This window comes from Pelophylax lessonae, assembly GCF_965119305.1.
Source record: "Pelophylax lessonae genome assembly, chromosome: 3".
Classification (NCBI taxonomy): Eukaryota; Metazoa; Chordata; class Amphibia; order Anura; family Ranidae; genus Pelophylax; species Pelophylax lessonae.
In genome coordinates this window covers 608,148,334-608,161,010 of record NC_138770.1, presented here as the reverse complement: position 1 = coordinate 608,161,010, position 12,677 = coordinate 608,148,334, and the positions used below count along the sequence as shown (strand labels likewise).

General features: G+C 41.7%; 1 protein-coding gene and 1 pseudogene across 2 annotated transcripts in view; both read left to right on the top strand.

Annotated features, from left to right (window-relative positions):
- Positions 1–1,389: 1,389 nt before the first annotated feature.
- Positions 1,390–12,677, top strand: part of LOC309550642 (calpain-2 catalytic subunit-like) — a gene marked incomplete at both ends in the record, with an annotated part of 56,963 nt that continues 45,675 nt past the window's right edge. Inside the window, 4 exons of the mRNA XM_082250979.1 lie at positions 1,390–1,447; positions 1,596–1,714; positions 3,647–3,780; positions 5,725–5,893. Of these exons, the coding sequence (XP_082107105.1) occupies positions 1,390–1,447; positions 1,596–1,714; positions 3,647–3,780; positions 5,725–5,893 (480 nt within the window). The remainder of the gene's footprint in view (positions 1,448–1,595; positions 1,715–3,646; positions 3,781–5,724; positions 5,894–12,677) is intronic.
- LOC309550194 lies at positions 6,450–11,459 on the top strand (annotated as a pseudogene). The gene is made up of 3 exons: positions 6,450–6,472; positions 8,602–8,786; positions 10,854–11,459. The product of its transcript is annotated as an uncharacterized misc_RNA (transcript).

The window sequence follows — 12,677 nt, the reverse complement described above, 5'->3', positions numbered from 1 at the left end:
AGCACATAGAAGTGCCAGCACTGATGGGCACCTGGGTCACTGTTTTGAGGTGTAAGGAGTTCACCAAGCAAGATCAAGAAGCAATCGATTGGGAATCATCACTTTTATTGAACATTGTTTTCAGCACAAAAATAATTTTTGTTTAGAGGAATTTCACTTATTTATTGGACAATTTAGCACATATCTTCAGTGATTTATTTACTTCACAATTTATGAATTCACATGGGAGTTAAAGTTTATTCATTTGGCACTTATGTAAGCATTTGCACTTTATATATTGATTGATAACACTATTTATTTAGTATTTTGAGTTTTCTCACGTTTTTTGTTTATCGGAAAAGTATATACATTTTCTATTTTATATACCCACCACGGAGTGTCTCCTTTGAAGCACTTTAAATATTTGCACATAAGGAATGCACGTTTGCACAATTACTTCAAGTGGTAGATCTATGTGATTAATTTATTATTTATATGATAATTTCTTTATTGTATGCTATATACCAACAATATCCCTTTAGTTTATATATATATATATATATATATATATATATATATATATAATATACTCAACATGAATAATATTCTCTCTATATATTATTCTCTGTATATTAGAGAGAGGTGTTTCCTGCAGAGCTGACGCTCTAATATACAGGGAGGATACAGAGACAGTATATAGAGAGATGTGTGTCCTGCAGAGCTAACACTCTAACTAAAGGGTTAAATAATAAATCTGAATTTTGATCTCTTCTCATCCAGACTGTGTCCCCGCTGTCTGTGCCTCATCACTGCTGCTAATCATTGATTTGGTGTATTGTTCTACTGGTGGTGAATGATTCTTTTAGTGTACTTGGTTCTGAGACTCAAATGATTCTTTCAGTGTGCTCGGTTCTAACCGACGCTGACTCATATGTGACGATTCTTTGACTCAGTAACTGGTGTAGTCAGTACACTTGACTCGGAACTGTTATAGGCTTGTTTCCAGCATGTCAGTGTGCTGGGAGGGTCTGATTGGTTGCAGGGAGGAGCTAAGCTCTTTCACTCTAGGATCATATTACCAGACCTCTCTGTCCTATTGATTTAATAGTGAACTGTTTCATATGAATCAGTTCAGTCAGATGAACTGATTCATCCACTGAAAAGAATCGATTCAAAAGAATGATTCATTCATGAACTGGACATCACTAACACTTACTTGCTGTCAGTGTCCACTTGGTTCCCCCTGCATTGCTGTCTCTATCGGCCCCTTCTGCTCCACGTGTCTCCACTACGTGTCTCCACGTGTCTACACGTGTCTACATGTGTCTCCACTGACATCCAACCTCCTGCAGCTCCTCCCCATCACTGTACTGGGTCCGCTGACTCTTTTAGAATCGGCTCTCAGACAACATGCCTGCAGCTGCCCTGAACTGGCGGAGACTGTGTGGGTGGTCCCCTGTGCTGTGCGGTAAGTGTCCCTGTCCAGACCAAAGTGTTACTTGAGAAGCCAGCGGGCCCCCCCACAGTGGCGGAACTCCACGTGCAACTGCTGCAACCCTGGTGGTTCCGCCACTGTGGAGTTCTCTAATTGAAGATCTCTTTTGTGTTCTTTCTAGGTGATTTCTGGCTGCTGGCTGCCATCGCTTCCCTTACACTCAATGACCAGGTCCTCTCCAGAGTGGTCCCAAATGATCAGAGCTTCAAGGAAAACTATACAGGAATCTTCTATTTCCAGGTAATCCAGGGAAGAACATCTGGCAATGTCAGACTGGCCATGGATGACTCTTTTGAGGCTAATGCATGATGCGTGCTAACATGAACATATCTTATTGCCTATAGTGACCAATCAGCTTCCAGCTATCATTTCTACAGTGTAGGAGTTGGAAATAAAAGAAAGCATTCTGATTTGTTGTTATGGGCAGCAGGAAATGTTGATTCGAGCACACCTGCAAGCCCTGTGCACAACTCAAAATGTGTGTTACTTGGCATCCTATTGTTTTTAAAGGGTCTGGTTCACATATATGAGCAATCGGGGACAGTGTGCATTCGGAGAGGATGACCCATTCCTGCATGTCTGTAAAATTTTCTGTGTCTGTGCAGCCGCTACATCTGCTTTCATATCCATAGACTCCCTGCACCAAGCTTGTGGCGGATGCAGGTGCAAAAATGAATGCCTTATTCACACAATACAGGAGACAGCGCCCTTATGAATTAAGTCATCCCCAGCAGAATATTTGACAACAATGTAACACAGACAAAGAGAATCAAACACTGCTAACAATATCATAGTTGTGAAACAAGATCACAATGTCATTTGTATAGTCTGATTGTGCATTTTCTTCAATGAAATGTTAAGAATATGTGCTAATTATTTACTATGTAGAATAGAGAAAAATGTGCAGTTGTTTAGTATATAAAATAAAAAAGGTTTGGAAAAAGAAAATTGTAATCTACAAAACTGATTTATAAGTAAATACCCACATAGCGTCTGAAACAAGAATTGTCTCTCTTTCAATAGAAAAAAACAACTTTTTTCCTTCTTTTCTCCTTCTACCAGAAGAACCGTTATTTAAAGCCTGCAATAAACTTAGGGGTCTATTTATAAATAATTTGTGTGCGAATGCCTCATTAGCATTAGTACAATCCTTGAGAACAATCCCCACAATGTGTCTTTTATGTGTATTTCCTAGGAACACCAGCTCCATCTATTGGCCAAAATGTGGTATTTTGCTGATTGCAATATTTCAGGATAATACTATATTATGGCCACTAGGTGGACCTGATGATCATAGGAAAAATACTCATAGTAGACACCTTATATGCATTATTCCCTTATGGCTGTGCAACAACTGACGTTTCTGATTTGCTTGTATCAGAAGATTAGTGTAAGGGGATTTTAGTAACCTAAGGAGCTATATTTCCTAGCTCGGGTCTTGGTGTTGGCAGTGCTCAGGCTTGTAGTTCTGTTACAACCCAAAATCTCTAGGCTATGATCAGAGTAATTTAAAGATAACTGACTTAAATAATAAAGACAATAAGAAATTAGTTTATTTCTTCAGGCAAATCAAGCCAATTCTCAAACAGAAATTTTACTTATTTCCTTACTTTTGAGAGTATACTTGAATTATCAAGCGTTGCAAAATTCTAATTTTCCGTTCTATTTCCTGATAAACTTGCAGATAGTCCCATGGTTTTCTGTATGTAGAGTTAAAGGAATGAACACATCCCCGGCATGCATGGATCAGCAGGAACTCACCTCCTCTTCCTATTACCCCTTTTCTTTCTGTCCATATTTTCAAATCATTTATTCAAAGCATGTGCTGTATAGAGAAAAAAAATCAAGGTATTAAATCACCATGATATGGAGAGTAACCTACATAGATCATTTTAGTTTTAGCAATAAATAGAAAAAAAATGTAAAAAAAAAAGTTTCATGCTACCACCTTTAGGCACCCGTTCCAATCTATGTAACCTAAAGTTTCAGCGATTTTAAAAAGGTTCCTGCACTACTTTGATGGAACTTTCTTGTGACTCGAGTGCCAGAGAGTGTAAAGATGCATCAAAGTCGCACTTGAAATTGCGTGAGTTTAGAGCCGCACTAGTGTGAACAGAACCTTAGTTTATAACATTTTTAAAAATGTCTTCTAATTTTTTTTTTCTCATTTAGTTAAGGCAGTATGGAGAATGGGTGGATTTGGTTATCAATGACAGACTTCCAACCAAAAATGGGGAGCTCCTCTTCGTTCACTCAGCCAAAGGGACTGAATCTTGGAGTGCCCTGATGGAGAAAGCCTATGCAAAGTAAGTGGTGGGCAACTCCTACCCTAAGGGCTTATTCACACACACATACATACAGTACACACACATACACACAGTACACACACATACATACATACATACACACACATACAGTACACACACATACACACAAATACATACATACACACACATACAGTACACACACATACACACAAATACATACATACACACACATACAGTACACACATACATACACACACATACAGTACACACATACATACATACACATACACACATATAGTACACACACATACATACATACATGCACACACACACATACATACATACACACACATACATATATAGATGCACATATGCACACACATACATAAATGCATACATACAGAAAGCCTTTTTTTAAAAAACGAGAGAGGACTTTACCTTCCTGTAACTTCCTGCTGGGTATTGCACTGTAGGGGGAGGCAGAGAGCACAGCACACATTCTGCTTTCACTTTCCATTGATTCCAATGTTATGTGAGATTAGCTCCGTCGGGAGGATCGGGGGAGCTCGGTCGCAGCTTCGCTTGCCGCTCCTCCTCGCTATACATACAGGGGGCCCTCTCAGGCCCCCTGCAGCATGGGGCCCGGTCGCCATGGCGACCCCTGTACGTCCGCCCCTGCCCTGGGCCTCCTCCAAACATGGCGAGTTGAGTTGATGCCAAAGAGCTCCATTTTGGTCTCATCTGACCACAACACTTTCACCTAGTTCTCCTCTAAATCATTCAGATATTCATTAGCAAACTTCAGACGGGCCTGTACATGTGCTTTTTTGAGCAGGGGGACCTTGCGAACGATGCAGGATTTCAGTCCTTCACAGCGTAGCGTGTTACCAATTGTTTTCTTGCTGACTATGGTCCCAGCTGCCTTGAGATCATTGACAAGATTCTCCCGTGTAGTTCTGGGCTGATTTCTTACCATTCTCATGATCATTGAAACTCCATGAGGTGAGATCTTGCATGGAGCCCCAGACCGATGGACCGCTATTTTGTGTTTCTTCCATTTGGGAATAATCGCACCAATTGTTGTCACCCTCTCACCAAGCTGCTTGGCGATGGTCTTATAGCCCATTCCAGCCTTGTGTAGGTCTACAGTCTTGTCCTTGACATCCTTGGACAGCTCTCATTAAAATGCAAATCAATTTATAACTTTTTTGAAATGCATTTTTTTGGATTTTATTTTTATTATTCTGTCTCCCACTGTTAAAATAAACTTACATTTAAAATTATAGACTGATCATTTCTTTGTCAGTGGGCAAACGTACAAAATCAGCAGGGGGATCAAATACTTTTTTCCCTCACTGTATACAGCAGCAAATGACTTCACTAAAGGGCCACATATAGTATTTAGCAGCTGTCCGCGGGTGCTGGCTCAGGCTGTCAGAACAAAATAGCCAGCAGCAGAAGATCTGTCCATCCACGCTGTTTAGCATGGAAGGGGCTATCTATGAATTTCTCTCATACAGCCTGCTGACCTGAACAAGAGAAATCTGTACATGTATGGCAAGCTAGAGACTAGGCACACTTTACATGAGACTGCTAGAGCACATTACCACTTCCGTCCTTCTGTGCTCCGAGATTTCTCTACAGCCCTCCTAAAATTACTATCCATGACATCTAGTGATTACATCAATTTAAAAAAAAGAGAATAAACAACACAGAAAAAAGTTTGAAGAATAAAAGCACAGATGGCTAATTATGCTGGGTCTTTGGCTAAGAAGATCAGCCAAGTTGCCTACTAGTTGCTAATATGGTTTAAACAGGTCTATCCTTACTACTAGACTATAGCAGATTTTTGTACTTTGTTGTTGCAAGTATAGATATGTACCGAACATTTCAGTGGCCAATTCTAGCAGATGGGTCAGGTCAGATGAAAGGCCATGCTCTAAAATCCAGATGCATTATCGAACTTATTGTCCTTATACACAGGCAGAATGGGCCCTCTGAAGCTTGGTCTGGCGGGGCCACCACAGAGGGTTTTAAGGACTTCACCGGGGGTCTGGCCGAGGGGTATGATCTGAAAAAAGCTCCAAATAACCTGTACAAGATCATACAGAAGGCTCTGAAGACAGGTTCTCTCCTGGGCTGCTCCATAGATGTAAGTAATGGTCTTCATACCACTACTAAAAAACTTTATGAAAAGCAATATGAACTCTAACAATGAACTTCTCTTATTTTCTGCTTTTAGGCTGTTAAATATACAGTCAAAAGCATTATGTTATATCTGTTCAATACATTGGAAAACCTCTTCTATTAAATCTAATAAGCTGATAACTTACAGTGCTGACTGTTACATTATTCCCAGTGCTCTTTATCTGGACTACAGAACACCCCCCCCCCCACACACACACACACACACACACACACACACACACACACACACTTATGTTATGGAGGAGAGAGGGAGGGTGTTTGTAGTCCAGTCTTGGGTGATGGTGCTGCTCCTCCATAGAAACAGTACAGTGAGGGTTGTCACCCTAGAATAGGAAGGGTGTTACTGGCATGATCACCAGATAAAAATAAAGAAAAAAAGCTTGAAAAAAACGAAAACGAATGCAGTCTCCACATCTAAGGAGTAGTAAGCTGCAGTATATTACATTTTTCCTTTTGGGTTTAAAAATAGGTTTTTCAATTCAGCCAGTGAATAACCTAACATGTGTCTTTACTTTATACTGAAGTATGTAATATTAAAGCTTGCAATGGTTCTGTAATCTGGTGGGTCAGAGGGTGGGAGCCTACAAAATAGCTGAAGCTCAGGATGAGCGTCACTGTTGCATTGATTTTCAAAAGAGCAGGAAGGAGATGGGGCAGTAGAACAGTGTCTCTAGAATTTTAGTCTCTGAATGTTCTAACTCTTGATCAAGGATGGGCGAACGGTTCATCCCAAGCATGAGTTTAGGCATAACATTTGCCTGTTCGGCAGTTATTAAAAAAATGGGATGGGAAGCTGGCCACAGCATCCTTAACCAATGAGTCATCAGCTGTCAATGGGTTTCCCTGTTGACAGCTGAATAAAAAAAAAAAAAAAAAAAAGTCTGGTAAAAAAAAAAAAAAAAAAAAGAAAAAAAAACTGTGTGGGGTCCCCCCCCCAGTCTATACTAGACCTTTTGGGTCTGGTCAAAAAAAAAAAAAAAATGGCTGGGTTCCCACCAAAATCCATACCAGACCCTTATCCAGGCATGCAACCTGGCAGGTCAGGTCAGGAAAGGAGGGGGGGAGAGAGCAAGCACCCCCTCCCCTCCTGAACCATACCAGGCCACTTGCCCTCAACATGGGGGTGGGTGCTTTGTGGCAGGGAGGGCTCTGCCCCCCACCTCAAAGCACCTTGTCCCCTTGTTGATGGAGACAAGGGCCTCTTCCCGACAACCCTGGCCTGTGGGTGGGGGGCTTATCAGAATCTGGAAGCCCCCCCTATGTAAATTAGTATCGGGTACATAGTACCCTTACCATTCACCAAAACAATGTACAAAAGCATTAACAACACAAGACCGTTTTTGACAAATCCTTTATTAAAAAATTAAAAAATAGTGCCCCTCGATGTAAATCCGTTGCCAATCACGCCGCCCACCAACCCGAAAAAAATTAAAACGCTCTGCCTCCTGGAAGGCCGTTCCGTGCTTTGACATTTTTTATATAGACAAGGGGCACTATGTCATCCGGAGGCCCTGCCCCCTTCTGACATCACCCCCCTTGCCCCAAAGCACCCACTCCCCCATGTTGAGGGCATGTGTCCTGGTATGGTTCTTTCCTGGCCTGCCAGGCTGCATGCCCAAATAAGGATCTGGTATAGATTTTGGGGGCCTGGTATGGATCGGGGGGGGGGGGGGAACCCACGCCATTTTTTCTTTAATTTTTCAATAGCCGAGTGCCGGCAATTGTAACCGCGAGTGGTTCTAAATGGGTTTTGACTCTATTTTTTTTTTTCTTTACTAATGTGATTTTTGCTGTAGCATGTTTTATGCATGCTACAGATCTGTGTATTACTTTACACATCTGATGAATATTTCATATGTATGTTTTTCAACTGCTTTTTTTTTAATTTGTTAGAGTGGAGAGAACCCCTGTTTAATTGCTGTCTGTGTCTGTGCTGGGGAAATTCACACTTTCTATTTGTCCTAATGGCTGTTGCCACTGGAGCTGACAGTGAGGCCAATCCACATTTTGCATTGTTACCAGAAAAAGAATAGAGAGTAAATCTTCCAATAAGGACACTTGTTGGGTTACAACTACAGGGAAAGACCATGGAAGCAGTGGCCTCTCTGCAGAGGTCCAACACGCTCCCCACTTAGTCATAGCTAGATGTCTCTATTCAAGTGTAGCTCTATTTGTACACCCTCTGCAAGCTACTGCTGGCACCACCTGTGTGTGCTAAAACCTAAGTTGCGTTACTTTATTTTTTTTAATCAGCACAAGGGACATTACGTATATTTACCGAGAATGGTCCCTTGTGCTGGTGGCTGCTGTCCTGGTCCTTTGCACCCCCTTTACCACTGCATTGGTAATCTTCTATTGCTGCGAGGGTTCATTTGAGCTGTTGCACCTATCATAGGCATTTGTGCTGCCACGCAGCTTTAACTGTCTAGCAGTTGTTATTACATGTTATGTTATGCTATGTTATTGGTATCATCCTTGCACCCCTGCTGTTTGTGGCTAGTTGGTTGCTCCCACCCTTCATTTCCTGCTGTAACTCCATTTTGTTTAGTTGTTATGAAGTGGCTGCAGAGTGTGGGAGCTGTGTAACTTCATTGGAAATTTATCTATGGAAAAGCCTCTATGTTTATGCCTTTGCTAACTTGAAGCATAAAGAAGCATTGGAGAACACCTCTGGAGTCTTTATTCATTGGGTAAACTATCTGTTAAAGTCATCATTCAACCTGCTGCACACACTTACAGACTGGGTCTACAAGAAGGTCACAGGTACAATCGATGCTGAGACAGAACAGTAAATTTCCAGAAGAATCCATCACAGGTATCTCTGCAGCTTCAGAAATGTGAGTAACCACGTGCCTGTGTGTTACTGTCGCAGTCACCAGAAGCATTACTCTGCATATGAAGCCAGCCACCTACTGAATGCTTCATTACTGTTACAGCTTTCTGAGCTGAGCTATCCAGTCTGAACCAGTTGCAACACTAGCTAGCTATTGTCACAAATACCCAGCTCCTCAGCTCAGCCTGCTTACTAACAGAAGTCACTACTTACAGAGCTGAGCTCTGGCAGATTTCTAACAAGACACCAAAACTACAGTACTTATTATGTCTGACAGAGATCCCACAGAGTTACCTGCATTTAGTCAAGATAAAGCAGACTCCTTACTTCATTCTCCTCGTCCTGTCAGAGCCCCTCATCCATCCTTGAAGGCAAGGGAGGTTTATGAAGCAAGTAAGGAAGAAACATCTAGTAACTTGACTGCATTATGGGAAAAGACTTTAAGTTGTATAACAGCCACTAATGAAACTAGCAACAATTCTAAAGCAATTGAACACTGCTCTCTTAAGGGTTAAGAAGGCATTTGAGAATTATAAAAGACTTTCTGAGAAGTACTATTCCCTATTGTCACATTCCAACATAGAGGAAGCTGCATTGGAATTAAAGGACTTTAATTCTACTGACCAGCAGAGGCAAAGCACATATCTTGAAGCAAAGGCACAGATAGAAGGTAGATTAGCACATCTACATGAAACTACATCCTGTAAATCTGCTTCTTCCAGACACTCAGGAAAATCTAGATCTGCCAGCTCATATCATAAATCTTCTTCTAAGTCATTACGGTCCTGCTCTATAAGGTCAATACTGAGCGACCAAATACTCAAAGCTCGCCAAAAGGTTGCAGTAGCCCAGGTTCAAGCAGCCTTTAAGGCAGAAGCTAAATGCAAGGAAGCAAGAATACAAGCAGAAACAGAGGCTCAGCTAGAAATTCTTCAGAAGAATAGAGAAAAGGAAGTAGCTTTAGCAGAGTTATTTGTCTTGGAACAAGCCCTATTGAAAGAAGAAGGAGCAGCTTGTACCAGCTTGGCTGCTTGTCAAGACCCTGTTGAAAGGACCCTACAGTTTGTCTTAACTCAGAACCACGACAATACAGTCCCACCTACAGTTGGAGATTCTTCTCCTAATCATCCAGCAAGTGGATCAGAAGGCAATGTGTCGCCAAAGCAAGCTGGTCAACTAGACACACCTACTAACAGAGACCCTCCACAACTACCGCACGTCACAAAATCAAGCAAATCAACCTACGCAGGTCATGTGCCACCACAACCCTATGTGCATAGAGATTACAAGGGCACAGCAGAAGACTACAGAATGAACTCTATACCCCCTTTTATACAGCTCTCTTTAACTTCAAATGCTCAGAGACCTTCAGACTACAGACCCTTACCTAGATTAAACCCATCTGCAACACCTTTCTCTCTACCTACCAGCCAGCATCAGATACCAACCATGGTCCAAGAGGACGCACCATCAGTACCCCCTGTGGCTATAAAAACTGAAAGCACTGACATTGCAGAGTTCAGCAAGTATATGATTCGACGAGAGTTGATTACAACTGGACTGTCTAGATTTGATGACCGCCCAGAGAACTACAGGAGTTGGAGATCTACATTTAAGGCAGTAACCAAGAACTTGGACATTGAACCTCAAGCAGAACTTGACTTACTAATAAAGTGGTTGGGGCGTCAATCTTCAGAACAAGTAAAGAGAATTAAATCTGTCTACATTTATAACTTTAAAGCAGGCCTTGATGCTGCCTGGGAACGTCTAGAACAAGACTATGGGAGCCCTGAAGTCATTGAATCAGCCTTATTCCAGAGACTAAACGACTTTCCTAAGATCTCTGTTAAGGACAATCATAAGCTTAGAGAGTTAGGTGACCTCCTTCATGAACTTGAAATTGCTAAGTTAGATCCTAGTTTACCAGGTCTTAGCTATTTAGACGCTGCTCAGGGCGTAAATCCTATTGTAGCAAAGTTGCCTAGTTATCTTCAGGGAAAGTGGACTAGTGTAGGATCAAAGTATAAGTATGAACATCATGTTTCCTTCCCTCCCTTTTCTTATTTAGCAGAGTTTGTGCGGAAGGTTGCAAGATCCAGGAATGACCCAAGCTTCTTCTATCCAGATACAACCACCATTCCTTTAACTACTTCAAGGGGTATTGCCACCAACAGTAAATTCAAGGATTTAAGGCATCCTATTGCCGTGAGGAAGACCGCGATAGCATCCAACGTCTTAGCTACAGACATTAAAGCTAGCAGTCTTAATCAACAGTGTCCTATTCATAATGCGCCACACTCTCTCTCCAAATGTCGTGCATTTAAGGACAAGCCTTTTGAAGAATGCAAGTCATTTCTCAAGGAGCATAATATCTGTTTTAAGTGTTGTGCATCCTCCGATCATTTAGCTAGAGACTGTAAGATTGCCATCAGGTGTTCTCTCTGTAACAGTGCCAAACATGTGGACGCTCTTCATTCAGACCTGTTCAAAAGGAAACCTTCACCCGGCAGCAACCCCAAGACTACATCAGATGATGGCGGGGAGAGAACTGAGCAATATGCCAACCCCGTAACCACAAGGTGTACAGAGGTATGTGGAGAAGGACTTCATAGCAAGTCTTGTAGCAAGATATGTCTTGTAAGGGTTTTTCCTGAAGGATGTCCACAAAATTCCATAAAAATGTATGCCATACTCGATGATCAGAGCAATCGCTCATTGGCCAGTACAGAATTCTTTGACCTATTCAACATTCAAGGAGAGACCTGGTCTTATACCTTGCAGACATGTGCAGGAAAGATCAATACTTCTGGAAGAAGAGCCCACAACTTCATAGTTGCATCAGAATATGAGGACACAGAGTTTCCTCTTCCAACTCTAATCGAATGTGATCAGCTACCGAACAACAGAGAAGAAATCCCCACACCAGAGGTTGCACGTCATCACCCTCATTTGAGCCACATTGCTAACTACATTCCACCACTTAACAAGGATGTTAAGATTTTGATTCTACTAAGGAGAGACATTCCTAGAGTTCATAAAATAAGAGAGTTATGCAACGGTCCAGATGATGCTCCTCAGGCCCAGAAACTTGATCTTGGATGGGTGATAATAGGAGAAGTCTGTTTAGACCAATCTCACAAGCTCTTGGATGTAGCTTCCTACAAAACTAATGTTACCTATCGATTGATGAAATGTCCATTGCACTATTATGTGAAGGAAAGACTTGATTTTAAAAACGAAGTTCAATATCAAGCACTCCAAAGTATTAACTGCAAGCTCACTTCTCAAAAGGACTTTGGTCATTCAGTGTACCAGACTACTTGTGATGACAACAAGATTGCTCCTTCAGTCGAAGACAAGGAGTTCATCAAGATTATGGATGAAGAGTTCTTCAAGGACAATTCCAACAGTTGGGTAGCTCCATTACCCTTCCGAGTACCAAGGCTTACTCCTCCTAACAATTGAGAACAAGCTTTAACCAGATTTGCTGCACTTAAGAAAACTCTCCGTAACAAACCTGAGATGCAAGAGCACTTTCTAGCATTCATGCAGAAGATTTTAGATAACCTTCACGCTGAGCCAGCACCAGACCTTAAGAAAGGACCCAAGTTTTTAATGGACCAGTCTTCTACAAGATATCGATTTCCACCTGGAGGATCCGGATACTGATCCGGAAATCCGGCCTGAAGTTGTAGCTTTTAGTTCCAACATCTGCTCAAGAAGAAATTTGGAGGTAAGACGTTTTGAACCTTTCTCCTCTTGGAAAAGGTTGGTGAAGACTATAGCAAGATTGAGTCATATTGCACAGATTTTCCGCAAATCGAATCAGACATCGTCTTGCCATGGATGGCACACCTGTAAGGAGTCACCCCATGCATTAGAGTATGAGAGGGCT